General features: G+C 43.1%; 1 protein-coding gene across 3 annotated transcripts; it reads left to right on the plus strand.

The window, feature by feature from the left end:
- Window positions 1-396: 396 nt before the first annotated feature.
- slc29a3 (solute carrier family 29 member 3) lies at window positions 397-7620 on the plus strand. 3 transcript variants are annotated; one of them, XM_027023754.2, is made up of 7 exons: window positions 397-572; window positions 1439-1589; window positions 1769-2090; window positions 3423-3505; window positions 4016-4242; window positions 4338-4500; window positions 5682-7620. In XM_027023754.2, exons 3-7 carry the CDS (start codon window positions 1770-1772, stop codon window positions 6322-6324), a joined length of 1437 nt encoding a protein of 478 aa, XP_026879555.2. In that variant the 5' UTR covers window positions 397-572; window positions 1439-1589; window position 1769; the 3' UTR covers window positions 6325-7620. The 3 variants fall into 3 exon arrangements, with proteins under 3 accessions (XP_026879555.2, XP_026879560.2, XP_026879566.2); XM_027023759.2 differs by having other exon boundaries at window positions 1488-1589; XM_027023765.2 differs by having other exon boundaries at window positions 1526-1589.
- Window positions 7621-15481: the final 7861 nt, after the last annotated feature.

Here is a 15481-nt window from a genome sequence, read left to right on the forward strand (position 1 = left end):
TGCTATATTAAATACATTTTGACTTGATTTAAAAAAAAAAGGAGATTTAAAGTAGGAGAAAACCATGAATTGAAATTAGGAATAGAGAGAATGTATAAGGGTAGCACTTGGGACCGTGACCTCTAATCAGGAGGAGTGACCTGGATAGATATAATGTAATGTTATTGTATGCATTTTAGAAATTGTAAAAGTATTTCATTAGCTGTTTAGAAAATAAGACATGTTTTTTAAACAACTTATAGATATATTGAAAAGTTTCCGTTTTAGAATTTTTTTGTTGTTAGTGCCAATAACAAATTCGTTTATATAGGAAGTAGCTGGATTGCACTGGTGACTTGAATTCCGTGTCTTTTGTTCTGCTACCGAACTTTTAACTTGAAAATGAGTCATGGGCATTCTTCAGTCGGGGAAACGGAGAAAAGTAGTTCTCGGATTCGATTTTTTATTGACTCTAGTTAGACAAGTCAAATATGTAAAGTAATCACCTAAACCAGTATGATTTCATTATTTGATAAATTCTCCAATTCACCCGGAGATGAAACGAGAGGAAAATAATTCACGTCAAGACATCGGTGGGTAATTAAAGTACCTAACCTAGCTCTCTAAAGTTAATTGTGTTAAGAACGATCGTCGCCGACGATTCAGCTGTTGGAACACTTTTGGTTCATGGTTTTGGCTCATTTCATCTCTGAGACCTAAATGTTGGCTAATGTCATTTGAAAATGGGCTTGTTTGCTGAGCCCGGTTATTTTTGAACATGTTATTTGTATTTATATCCTTTTGGTCTTGCTCCCTGGACGATAGCTATTCAATGTGGTATTTGGCTAGTTGATGTTCTAACCATTCTAGATGTCTATAACACTCCATACTTTTTTGCATTTTTTAAAAACAGTGTTTGGAATATTGGGCCAGTAATCGTGACCTTCAGATTCAGTTTTGGATGCTTTAATGAATCCTTTTTAACCCTAACCATCGACTTGTAGATCTTGATGACTACACTGCCATGGAAGTGTAGTGGAAGCTTACTTGGAAGTTTTGAAACACTTCCCTTTAAATCATGTGCTATTGTAGGTGGTGTTGTCTGGTGGTTACGGTTACTACATAACTGTAACTTGAGACCTGCTTTACCAGTCTGCCTGTTACCTGTCTCTCTAGGGCTCACAACTTTTATTATAGCCTGTTGGCTCATCCTACAATTACAGCTGGAATTTTAGTCTAACTGTGTAAAGACTGATGTGGTTTGTAGACTCATTTTCTGATTCCTTTGCATTCTTGCTACTTTTGTTTATAATTCAGTTAGGTGTTAGTTTGTACAGATCCTCTTGGAGCCTGATGCCTTCTCAGAAGTCATGAGAGTAGCTGGCAGCAGCCCGTAGCATATGGGTGTGGCAAATAATGCTTCTTGTATGGGTGTTTCCCCACTCTCTCTCTGCCTCAGAACCTTTTGAGTGACACTGGAAGTCTTGTGGTGTGGCTCTTGTTGGCAGAACCTCATGCTGTCCCCTTCTCCTGACTGGCCTTTCAGAATGAGAGTGGGACCTGCAGCATTCACATCTTAGGATCAGTAGAGGAGAAGCTACAGACTCCAGGTAATTGAGTAACTGTACTTGTATGTGTTTTTATTTATTTGTTTTTACACTGCAACCACTGATGCAGTTCAGTAGGGGAGTGTGCTGGGCTTTCTTCCAGTCTCTTTATTTGGATTCTGTTTATCACCCCATCCATTTTCTATCCCTCCTTCCTCCTCACTCTCTCGTTCATCTCACAGTATGGAGCACCCGCAGGCCAACGGGATCTCCACCCATGTCTCTGTCCCCCACTCCTCCCCTTCTTCCGATAGGAAGTCGGAGGTCAAAGCTGAGGAGGAGGAGGAGGAGGAGGAGGATATGGAGGATGTGCCCCTGATACAGCCGCTGAGCTCCCGCCACAGGCCGCGTGACTCCTACAACCTGGTGTACGTCATCTTCTTCCTGCTGGGCATCGGCTCGCTCCTGCCCTGGAACTTCTTCGTCACAGCCAAGCACTACTGGCTCTACAAGCTGAGCAACAGCTCCAGCTCAGCAGTCCAGGAGCTGCACTCCGATCTCAGCGTGAGTGCCGGAACACGCGCGGGTGGGGGTCGGTCTTCATTATGCTGTGACGACTCTCTTGTTTCTTATTCTTAAACCAACCAACTAACCAGTAACCGTGGCTTAACATGGGCAAAGTAAACTTTCATCCACAAGTGATCTGGACACATTGAGTGAATTGAGTAGATAAACACATTTTTTTTTAGGTCATCTAGTTTGGATATGTAGGCCTGTGTCAAACCATGTCTCAGTGGTTTAAATAGGGCACGGTCATCTGGAATTTGCTGAGTTGCTGTATCATGTTCCGGTAGGCAATTATTAACGTACATCCTTGTTTAGCCCTGTGTTAGCGTGTGTCTGGCTACGTTTCTGTAGGTCTGTGGTGGATAGAGGTGCATTCTTAAAACACACCATGAGTTTGTCTTGGACCTCCCATTGTCTCTGTGCTGACTTGCAAACAGACCTTTTTATGAAGGCAAACTTCTAAACAGATCAGTGTGAGTGTTTGTTTTAGTGAGGCAAGGAGCAAACGCGTGACCATATATGCAAATATATCGGAGTCAATAGAAAGTTACATCAATACACGCTGAAAGTTGAGTCTGTTTGATTACTGACAGTCATGTCAAACTATAGCATGGACACACAGCTTTTAATCTAACAATCTGCACCAAGACTAACCATTTAAATGGTAAAATAACAAAACTAACAAAACCACTACAAAACTAACCTTCATAGTGGTGGGTTTATTCACGTATGCTTGAACCAACTTGGCACAAATCCCTCTAATACTCTCCTACACTTATTACGTTAACTGTGTATCAGTGCACTTGACATTTGAAAAGCAGCTCACGTGTTGTATGTACATAAAAACATATGAATTCAAGTCTATTAAATCATTCACCTCAAGTTGAAGCCGAGATCCAAGTCTCGAGGGGCGTGGGGTGAGATGAAAGGACAGTGACTCAGTTCCTATCGCATACTCAGCTGGAGTGTCTGATCTGAAAGGTTGATCAGGCCCGAGTACGGAGGTTTCCCACGGTGTTTGCGGGTGCCGTGCTCCTCGTCGGCGTGCCGCTTCTCCTCGTGATGCCACAGCATGTTGGGCGTTACCAAGCAATTTGGCTATTAGGATTTTGGGGGGGTTTTTTTTGGTTGTTTTTTTTTTTTTTCTCCTCTGCTCACACTTTCACTTCCACGTTTGTCTGCACAAACTGCAGCGCTTTGTAGGCACAGCAGAGAGCAGAACAGGGGGACGGGCTGTGTTGCGAGTCAGGAGTGCGTTTGCATGCGTCCAGTTCGCTACTTCGTCTCCGACTTTGACTAAGTGACCTCCTCCCTCTTCTCTCTTGGCAGGATTACTTTGAGAGCTACCTGGCCATTGCCTCCACCGTTCCTTCAGTGCTGTGCCTGGTCCTTAACTACCTCCTGGTGAACAGGTGCTGCACGCGTGGTATCCTTCCCAGTCTTTAACACGGCGTTTTCTCTCCTCGCACACTCTTTTACAGGGTCCAAGTACCAGGGTCTGATGTCCCATGCTGCTAATAATCTGAAAGTTGGAAATCTAGCAGGGATGCGCGCATTTTAAAATAAATACGTAGTTTTTTCATGAAGACTTTATTAAAACTTTTTTTATTAAGCTCTCAGTTCCTCATTGCTGGTTTTGGGCAGCACAAAGAGCATTATCTGCCAGCTGACCAATGCCAGGGCCTTCTTGACTAACATTCCTGCCTATCCACACTCCACATTTATCCAAACCTTTCAGTATAATGCACCTTGTGAATATTCTGATGTAAACGGGCAATTCTGAACTCTTGAAGGCAAAACTGAGCACATAGCAGGGATTGTATGGGAGTAGTCTAGTGTTGACTACAGTTGGCTGATCCAAATAGAATTGAACACGTCACGTCACATGCTCTTGTTTTGCATGCATGTGCCTGCGTCCACAGGCTTTCCGCTGACATGCGGGTCCTGTGCTCCCTGGCTGTGATCCTGGTCGTGTTCGTATTCACCACGGCGCTGGTAGAGGTGGATGTGTCTGGCTGCAGGGAGCAGTTCTTCGCGGGGACCCTGGCCAGCGTGGCACTGGTCTCCGGCGCCTCCAACGTTTTCAGTGGCAGCGTGTTTGGCATAAGCGGCCACTTCCCCATGAAGATCTCGCAGGCGCTCATATCAGGTAGCGCAGGCTCGACACTCCCGTCCTGGTGGCCTGCGTGCCGGTGAAGCCTGTTCGAGAACGGATGAGTAACGGACTTTATCCTGTATGTGTAGGGCAGGCGATGGGCGGCACTCTGAGCGCCGTGGCATCCGTGGTGGACCTGGCCGCCGCGAGCGACGTGAGCACCAGCGCGCTGGTCTACTTCCTCACGGCCGACGTCTTCATCCTGCTCTGCATCGCCATGTACCTGCTGCTGCCCAGACTGGCCTACTGCAGGTCTGCTAGCCGAAGCCTGCCCTCGGCTGGCCAGTGGCGTGCCAGATTTACTACCGCTGGTTTTGCTGACTAGCTGATAAATTTAGTTGTATTTGAGCTGGAGAAAGCCTGTCCTTCGTGTTGAAGTCCCATCCTGTTGGTCATGGATGGATTCTCACTGCTGTGTTGGGAAGGCCGTATGTTTTACGTTCCCGGGCCGGCCACATGACATCCTGACTGACCGTGACTGTGTGCCTTTTAAGGTCTTGACCTTAGTCTGCGGTTCACGCTTTGCTACAGATTTAAAGACCGTCTCTCTGTGTGTCAGAGGGAGGGAAGAAAAGTGAGGTTCAGCAAATATGATGACAGAATGGGGAAGTATGAATTTGCCGTCAGAGTGAGTTTCACCCAGCAGTGGTCAGCTGAAGCCACAGTTTCATGACACTGCCGTAGTTGAGATGAGCACATCATAATAAGGAGAAACTTTTTCGAAGCACTCTGTTGCCATGCATGTTAACATGTGACAATAAGCACTGGACAGCAGGGGGTGCCAGTGTTCCTCACAGGCATTTTTATGATTCGCACAGTAGAAAAGATGTACAGCTAAATAAATTTTTTTTAAAAACTTTTAATCTCAATTGGGATCTTGGATAATGCTCAAACTGAATTTCTTATCAGTGGAGCCTTTAACCTCATTTGGTCTGCTCTGAAAGCTTGAAGGGGGATACAACATTTTTAAAAGCCATACCCAGTTCTATTCTGTCTAGCCGGTGAGTTGTGGGGCACCATCTAAAAGACGCTGAAGGTTCCACTAAGGATCAAATGCTTGATGTCTAAATGCACTAAAAAGAGAACCAGTAATCAGTTTTCTTCACACTTCCATATACAAGCGGTTTATCCATCACAAAAAAAGGGTCAGTGGCACCAACCAGCTGCCGGACGAGCCACCTCCGTTTCCTTCCAGGCTGAATTTCGTCAAGTTGTAGATGAGCTGCCTCAGTACTTTTGAGAGATGTGTACGTTGTTTTAGTATGGGGTTGCTTTGTACATTTTAAATTGCACCACACAGTATGCATAGAAATACTGCTTTTGATATTTGAAGTGACCCAGTGTATCAGCACTGTTTAAGTGGGGGACTGTAATATCAGCTAAGCTGATGGTCTGGTGTAATAGTTACCCTCTTTTCTGAACTCCATCCACAGGTACTACATGGAGGCAGCCTACCCTGGTCCCGTCGTGCCTGACGGAACTCTCACCTCTCCGGAGTCCAGCCACCCAGCTGCCCCGACCGTCCCCTCCGTACCCCCGCTCTGTCCCATCCTGAGGAAGACGTGGAAGCTGGGCCTGTACGTCTTCTACGTCTTCTTCATCTCCATCGCCATCTTCCCGGCCGTGTCCTCTGGCATCCAGTCAGTGGACAGCGGCACGGGCGCCCCGTGGACCACCACCTACTTTGTGCCGCTCACCAGCTTCTTGCTGTACAACGTGGCGGACTTCTGCGGGCGGCAGGTGACCGCCTGGCTGCAAGTGCCGGGTCCCACCAGCCGGGTCCTGCCCGCCTTGGTCCTCTGCAGGACCGTCCTGGTGCCCCTGTTCATCCTCTGCAACTACCAGCCGCGCTACCACCTCACCACCGTGCTCTTCTCTCACGACCTCTTCCCCGTGCTCTTCATCTCGCTGCTGGGTCTCTCCAACGGCTACCTCGGCACGCTGCCCATGATCTACGGGCCCAAGGTGGTCCCACGCGAGCTTGCAGAGCCTGCAGGCGTGGCCATGGCCTTCTTCCTAACAGGGGGGCTGGCAGTAGGCTCGGCCTTCTCTGTCCTCTTGGTTCACTGTATCTGACTGCATGCCGAGGCCAGTTGCGGTCGTGGGGGCGGAGATTCCGCCACGGACATACTGGCTAGCAGGGCCTGGTTTGGCCCAAGGGCTACAGTGTTCACATGATCTTGCAGGATGGACATGCAGGGCTTTTCGTGGAGCTACACGGAAGTACTCCCATTCAGTGCCAAAGATATGCGTGCACAGAATATTGCTAATTTATTCTTAATGGGTGCTTTTTTTTTTTTTTTTTTAAGAATTTTAATTTTTTTTTTTGTAAGGTATGATTTTAGTTTCTTCATTGAAACATAATGATTAAGACTGCAGACATCTTTGATAGAACAACCTTTGCACAAAAACTTGTTTGAGTTCCTATAGATCACATATATGTACTCTAGGGAATAACAAGCTTCATACTTGCTATTTGCTTAGCAGCACAGATTTCTGTTCAAGATCACAGGTATGAGATCAAAGCCAATTTCCCATCAAGTTAAAGCTGCTGTAACTGAATCTTTTTATATATGTTACTCAGAGTGGGGAGGGGAATGCCCCAGTAACTGATCTTGTCTCAGCAGTTAAAAATGTATGCGTGATCTGGGTCTATTAACCAATCAGGAAATGTCTTTACAGGGAGGTGGTTTTCTCTGAGCATGCATGCAACACAATTATACACTAAGCACCAAGTGTCTTTGGAAGGAAGGGCTTTGGAGAAAGATTTGGATAGTGTGGGATTGAAATGAAGGGACTTGTTGGTTAAATCTGGCAGAAGTTGCAAAGAAGTATAAAATCAGTAGGATCTGTAAATTTGTATCATTTTTAAGATTCTGTTGCATATTGCACCTAAGCAGCATGAACAAAGCTGTAGACAGTGTTCATTTGGAAAATTTTCCATGCGTAGGAATCTTGCCAAAGAAACGCATATTTTGGCATTTGATTTCCTTCACAGATGCCAACAAATAAGAGACCAGACCCCAGCACATGGGCAGAGACTAGTGTCTCCAAAAAGGAATTTGCCTGGTTAAGTTCCATTTTCCAAATTGGAAATTCATGTAGCACCTTTTTTCACTGTGTATATTCATTACTGTCCTTTGATACTTCGTATGAAACCAGGCCCTGTTGGGAAACACTACAGAGCTCTTGGTCATCTGCCTCCCCAAACCATGAGAACCAAGCACAGGATGAGGGAGATTGGTGTGTGTAGTGTTGCATGCAGTAACAGAGGCCACCACGTTTGAGACAAACTCCTCCAGCAGCACAGATCATGTTAACACATGTCTGTCTTATTGTTTACAGGAACAACAAATAAACTCCTTAATCTTACCCTGTTGTAATTAAGTGTAATCCTAAATCAATTTGGTTTGAATTAGTTTTTATTAAGGGAAAAAAGATGTAATCATTTGTATTAAACTACTTTTTATTTTTTTTTAAATGCAACAATGTCTCAGTGTTTATATTTTAAAGTGCGGGGACCTAGGTCTTCAAGGTCTAGGTTCATTTTCAGCTTGAACTGTTCATTTGTGTGTGGTTGGTTGGTTTGTTTGTTTGTTTTTTTCTTCCCTCCCGAGTTAAAACATACAACCTTCATGCAAAGGTTATAGATCTGTTTAGTTATTTTATATGATGGTTATAATGAAATTATTCAAACCGCCTGCCCCTCCCTCAAAAAGGTCATCCAATGACACTGAATCTCACTTTAAATTTAAACCTCTTTGTCCCACGCAACACACGTGAAAACAACTATTCAGTACCAGGAAATGGATGGATGGATCACTTCTCTAATCTCAGAGGGAAATTCTGCAGGAGTAGAGACAAAATAAGATGTATTCAAGATATATTTTAATATGTTTCAGTAAAATAAGATTAACGATGGAATATAGACTGAACTGGATGTGGGATTCATAAGCACAGACTTATATAATAACCCCTAAATGGAAGACCTGTGCTGGACAGGGACACTACAACAGAAAATTCATAACATTTTGAACCAGCTAACAGTTGACCAATTGGATCCAAAAATCTGTAATGTAAATAGCTTTAGTAAGCAAACCTGGGACCTATTTGCAGTATTTCTGGCATATTTTGCACAGAAGGCATGAAATTCCATGCAAATCTTTCCTATTGCTCGAAAGGAAAGAATGAGCTAACCACTGAGTATGGAAGTCATTTTTCTTTTTGGTACTTTCATGCTGCTGCAGTCATTCTAACGGCCATTAGCAGGTATGTGAGTTTAAACCAACAAGATACAAGGTATTCGCTTTGACACCGATGTGACCCAGTAACATGCAAAACTAATACTGATCAATGGGAAGCAACTACCAGTTCACTCAACAAGGACGACAAATAGATCCAATCCCTGCCTTCTACCAGACCGAGGACATGGAGCAGGAAAACCAGACATCTGGCCCCCCTACTGTTTATACACAAGTCTGTAACCTGACAGTAAAGTGCAGTGATATTAACCACAGAGAAGATGAATGAAATAACTAATAAACAGTGCAAAACTGCAGGTATGAAACAACAGATGTGCAGCAAGGCATGTACGATCAGCGGTAGGTCCACAGTCGGTTATACATTATAATTCTCATGAATAGGATCAATGCAGCAAACGGTAAACAATGGATCCGAGGGCAAATGTGCAACTAATGACCAACAAGCTTATTCTCAGAACAGCTTCAGTGCGCAATAATGTCCCAGCACGGGACATGAGCATGCCGGATTTCTCAGCTGGAAAGCTCGGTAATGTTTTTGCCAGAAGGCCAGATTGCCGAGCAGGAATATATATCATCTCCTGTTGACTTTATGGGATTCAGCCGGACAAGTCCTCAGCCAGATGAGTCCCCGGGGTGTTTTTTCTTTGTGTTGTCATCTGGTGCCCTCTACTCGCTTGCGCCCATTTAAAAATGACAATGGGCCTTAAAGGCAAGCAGGGATGGAGATCTGAGAGTTGCCTTTCCAGCAGCAACTACATTATTAAGGAACCGCATGCAGGGGGAGGGGTGTTCAGCAGGTATTTTTTGCTGATTTTGCAGTATCACTATTCGCTGCCTACTGTTTGCTACCTACTGTGAGATTTTTCCTGTGAGACACACTAAAGTCTTTTCTGCAGATTTTACAGAATAAAATCATATTTACAGTGGCCGTCATGGATCACTGTCAGCCATCAGTCTTGTTCCACTAAGGTATGGTGAATCAGAATAAAAGAAATCAGTTGTCAGGTGTCAGGTGTCAGGCCTGAGTCGTCAGGCGTCAGGTGTCAGGGTTCAGGTGTCAATTTTCAGGTGTCACTTGTCAGGTATCAGTTTTCAGGTGTCAGTTGTGTCTAAACAAATAATGCAAGCAGATTCACAATACTGTGTCATTTCTAAACACGATGTGACGCATCTTGATGACATAATGTTACGTGATAACAGAGGTCTGTAACTTTAACAGACACAGGTTGTCACTAACAATATAACATTTTCCTTTCTTTCAGTTTTAACCTACAGTTTGTCAGTCACATGGCTGAAATTTCCCGAACCCTATCCAATTAAGTCAATTTAACAAACTCTATTTTTCATACTATCAAAACAACTGGCAGAGTATATGTTTTTCACAGTTTATGACCCGATTATGGGCCCGTATTTTATTGCATATAAACGCATTCTTTGCAGGGTTCACGACTGACGGACAGAGTTTGACAGCAGCTTGTCGCTGCTCGGCTGTAGGTCTGAGTTTTTGTCTCTGTGGTGTTCCATGCAGTCTCTGTTTGCTGTTGGTGCATCCTGGAGGCTGCTGTCGTGTGAGCTGCTCTCCTTCCCCCCACGCCATGTGTTCTGTAGGGATGCAAGAGTACCGTGAGCCCACGTCTTTATCCGTTTTTGGGCTATGGTAGTCATATGATTTCAGTTTAACCCACTAAACAATGAACTCTTTGTATTACCTATGGACAAAACAACTCCATTCAGAAAAATGGCAGCATGACTGACTTCTGTTTCTACTGTATGAAATTGAATGGGAGAAAAACGATCAAATTAAGAATACTTCTTTGCTTTGACAACCTGTAGGTGCTTTGCCTTCTCTATTTTAAATAAACAGGGTACATATTTGTCTATGCAATATTAAATGTAAAGTTTCTTCTGAACAAATATAAACACCAACATTCTCTGAAGCAAGACGAGAAGATCTTGCACTTACAATGTCCCCTGTGATGAAGAAAACTGTCAACAGAGGTTCCCAAGACACTGAGGTGCTGTTTTTTGAACCTTTGACACACAAAAGCTTCCACATGAAGACAATATGCCCTGAATGAGGTGACCTTCTCCTCAGAAAAGGGCTTGGTCTGCTCTGCAGCTTTGAAAACCTCCCCAAATAACGCTGACTTATAATGCTGACTCCCCAAATAATGCTGACTTATAACTCTGACTCCCCAAATAACTCTGACTCCCCAAATAACTCTGACGATGGATTTTGTTCCTTTAAGGATAGCCCTGTTTGCACTGCTTAAAACTGTAAGAAAAATAGAAAACATTCTGCTTATTCTTGTTGTTGTTGTTAATAATAATAAATTCACAAAAATCTTTTAAAAATAGATAAAATATCTGATGTTCAAGCACCGCAATTTCTTTGATGAGATCCTTGTAGATTCTGTCACAGCAGACTTCATCTAGAAAAGGCAAAGATTTAAACCTTGGACTGAGGACTGTTTCTCTGTGATGGTAGTTCAGAACATCTGGGTCTGGGTATCTTCTCTCCAAGTCCTGAGTGATATCTGTCTTTCATGATGGCACTGCCTCAGGACCTGGAGCCATGGATTTGAGAATCATTGTCTTTATAGGGGGAATCACTGATGACTTGTTTTACTGCCAATGCAAGTTGTTATTATTATTTTCAGGGGTTTGAGATGCTGAATGAGTTCTTTTACCATCTTCGGTTCACTGTCAATCAGCATGGCTATGTCTTTGACCGACTTCTTCACAACTTTGTCCAATACAGCTGAATAGATGGCTGGTACATAACATTCTAGCATGTCATGAATGGTATTCCAAAAGTAGTGGTGCTTTTGTAAAAAAAGTCACCCGTTTTCTGACCTTCCCCAGGAGACAGGACATTGCATCGAGAAAGATGGGCCTCTTGGCTGCGAGGTTCAGGACGTGTGCAAACCATCCAGTGTGGCACCCAAACCCAACAGCTTCACAGATGCTGTTCACAGTGTTTAGCTCATTATCTGTGATGCCTGGGATTGTGATATATGTGGTCCCTCTAACTTCCACTCATTCACAGTATTCATTAATTCTAGGATTTAGTGTGCACTTGTATGACTCTCATACAGGAGACACGGAAAACATAAGTCTTCATCTCCCAATCCAGGAGATAGTGAACAGTCACAGTGAGGTAGCTTTCAGTCTCTCTGGAGGTCCAACTGTCAGTGTAAAGAGCTTTAGAGGGTGTCTGTGTCCATTTTTCAATTGCTCTCTGTGATGTTTCATAGAATTACTTTGCTTCTGAAATGAATGCAGGAAGGGACATTCTAACACAATGTAATTTTTTTAATCAAATGCTGAAATCCAGAGTCATTAAATAAAGAATTAAGGATGCAAATCTTTTTCTATGAATTTTCAAATTGTTAATTAAAGGCAGCAGTGAGAGATTGTTCTGTTTTCATTAAAGAGTGAACAGTCAGTTGTTGGTGGCTTAAATGAAGTATCATGGTAGAGGAAGTGTTTCCACTCAGGTAGTTGATAGTGCCAAAGCAACGCTTGCAGACTGTACTTTGTTTGTTAGCATCTCCTTACCCTCATCGTAGTATTAATTGCTAAATCCAAAATGTTCCCACACAGCTGAGCTGAAAGACGGCCTTGTCTCTTCTAATTTGTTTCTCTCTGTCTTGCTAGCACTCTCCATTGTCACACTGGAGCTGAGAGAATATTTGTTTTTAGTTTCCTCTCTCTTCTCAAGCACATATTTCCATACAGAGTGCTGATAGGCTCAAGGATTATATTTGCATAGAGAGCGCTGCTAGGCTGAGGCTTCAGGGAAATTCTGATTCCAGAGTTGTTCTGTGAATCTGAATGTACAACATACACGTAGTCTGTAGTGCATTAAGCAAAATTGCGGAATTATAGGAAAATTACAGGCGTATCGTAATACAGCTGTTCACATGGCTGTATTGAACTGTAGAGGGTGTATCAAATGGATTGACAACATGCCATGTACCTTTGCATCCCTAGTGTTCTACCAATGGAGTCAGGGTAGTCACAGACCTGCACCATCCAGTCAAACTCTGTTGCACAATCAGTCCCTTTTTGATTTCATAATTGCAATAGCTTCTGCCTTCCTGTTACATTTCAAATGTCGGGGCAGAGATATGACATTTCCGTTCTCAGAGTTCTGTGTGTATTAATAATACACTAGCTTCTGTACACTCTGAAAAACCCATCATGTTGCACATTCAGTTCATCTCTGAACAGCTAGTACTCTCACAGGACTTTTACACTGAGTGTAACTGTCTGGCAAAATCAGCATGCACGAATGCTGCCTCAACACACACATTCTGTTGCAGTATGTGACATTTGTTGATTTTGTTAAGTTATTGCTCATCTTAATGCGCTGCTAATAAATATTTCAGGCCCAGGCTGTAGATTATGCTTGAGTTACAGTTTTGCAGCTCAGGAGATGTTTTGGAGCACACAGAAGGTTATTTTTAAAGACTGCTACGAGAGGCTTATGATCTGTATCCAGTATGCCAATCTCTGTTCCACATACTCACAGGCAACTTTATTAAGTACACCTTGCTAGCATTGGGTTGGAACCACTTTTATCTTCAGAACTGCCTTAATTCTTTTTGGCATAGATTCAGCTCTGTGCTGGAAATATTCCTCTGAGGTTTTGATCCATATTGACATGACAGCATCATGCGGTTGCTGCAGATTTGTCAGCTGCACATCCATGATGCGAATCTCCTATTCAACCACATCACAAGGGTGCAATATTGGACTGAGATCTGGTGACTGTGGTGGCCATTTGAGTACAGTGAACTCATTATCATATTCAAGAATCCAGTTTGAGATGATTGGAGCTTTGTGACATGTCACGCTATCCTGCTGGAAGTAGCCATCAGAAGATGGGTACACTTTAGTCATAACAGAAAAATACCCCCCACACCATTATATGACGACTATCTGTCTGAACCATTGATACGAGGCACGATGGATCCTTGATTTCATACTGTTTATGCCAAATTCTGACCCTACTATCGAGCCTTTCTATCAACTCAAACCAGTCTGGCCATTCTCCTCTGACCTCTGGCATCAACAAGTCATTTTCACCAAGAGAACTGCCGCTCACTGGATATTTAATTTTTTTTTCGGACCATTCTCTGTAAACCCTAGAGATGGTTGTGCATGAAAATCCCAATAGGTCAGCAGTTTCTCAGACCAGCCCGTCTAGCACTAACAACAATGGCACGTTCACAGAGACTTAAATCCCCTTCCTTTCCCATTCTGATGCTCGGTTTGAACTTCAGCAGGCTGTCTTGACCATGTCAATCTTGACATGCCTAAATGTATTGAGTTGCTGCCATGTGATTGGCTAGTTGAATGTAGATTAATTGGCTGATTGAATGTTGTGGCTGGTGAATGTAGATAGCGATGGAATCTCTGGCAAGCAAAAGCATTGCTCAAACATTCCTTACAAAGGAACTCTCAAGCAGAATCCCTTTCCATTGTTACTGGCATCACCTGGTGGTACTGGTATTTCAGAACAGGCCTGTTGGAGACCGTGCATTTAAAGTGACAAATTCAAGAAACTGGACTGCTTTTTCTGGGTGAATCTTTAGTCCCTCCTCAGACAGTTCATGTCCATGAACGTGCATTGCTTTAAGCCTCGCAGTTTTACAGCTTTGTTGTCCACTAAGACCCTAAAAGTGCTGTGGTGGTTAAACTCTGCATCTGGAATATAACACCCTTCAACCTGAATGTCACCTGCTACTGATTGAATGTCTTAGAGACTTGTTAATTCATAGTCTTCAAATTCAGCTTTAAAAATATTCTAATTCTTCAACAGGTTTACAGGCTTGGTAAAGTGTTACCTTGCTGTAATGTCTGGTCAAAAGACTGCCCCACACAGAACATAACATCAGTCTTAGCCCCAGGACATTAATGGTCAGTTAGGGCAGACCTTGACAAGTGGCTACGGTTCCCCACTGACATCACCGCTGAAATGTTTAGTCACTGCTTTCTTTATTAATTCAATAATGCAGTTCACAAATACTTGTACACTTCTCTGGACACACTAATCCTCTCTCGAACATTGGTCACGGAACAGTTTACAGAAGCAGCATCATTGCTCTTATATCCATGTTTTTAAGTTTTTAAGTCATATGACATGGTGCAGAACAGAGAGACTGATTCAGTGACTACAGAAAAATGGAATGTAGTTACATTTATAACAATACATCTCTCATCATTAAAAAAAAATGTGTAGAATTGGAAATACATGTTTGAATAACACTAAAGCAGATCACTATGCTGCATGTGGAACATAACACTTCCTTTAAAACAGAATTATCAACATCTCAAACAACTTTTTCAACAAACAGTAACCACATGGACAGCCAATATTTTAAATCAATTACAGTAATGTCTACCCTATCAGAAACTCTGGGGTCAGTTGGTTTGTTCTGATGGTGTACTGTGTGTAAGAGAGTGTGAGTGTGTGTGTGTGTGTGTGTGTGTGTGTGTGCGTGTGTTACCCTTCTGCCACGGAGCACTGTGTAGATGTTTCAGCTGCACTGTGTGGAGCATCTCTAAGACCATGCAAGAGCTTGAAGAATGCAGAGCTCCTCATAATGAATTTCCCTGGACAAGCCACAGTTACCATGAATGCTTGGACATTTTTTACTATGTAGGGCTCTGTCTCATAGAGTGGCTTAATTTTCCCTCTTGCTGGATGATGACAAAAAGACTCTGAAATCAGGTTCCTGGATGGCAGGCCTTACTCCGTTGTTTTGGTTGGCATCCTTTCATGTGCTGCTTTTTTAACCTTTTTTTTGCAGACATTTAAAAAGCCGTCGGTACGCCGGGAAAAAAATATTTATCTGACCACACTTTAAAAAAAATAACACGTGGACATATTTTTACGTTTTCAAGCGATTGCTCTTTATTTGATTTTTGGCCTAGTCGGCCCTCTCTACTTCCTCCTTATT

Source organism: Electrophorus electricus, chromosome 11, assembly GCF_013358815.1.
Source record: "Electrophorus electricus isolate fEleEle1 chromosome 11, fEleEle1.pri, whole genome shotgun sequence".
In the NCBI taxonomy this organism is placed as follows: domain Eukaryota; kingdom Metazoa; phylum Chordata; class Actinopteri; order Gymnotiformes; family Gymnotidae; genus Electrophorus; species Electrophorus electricus.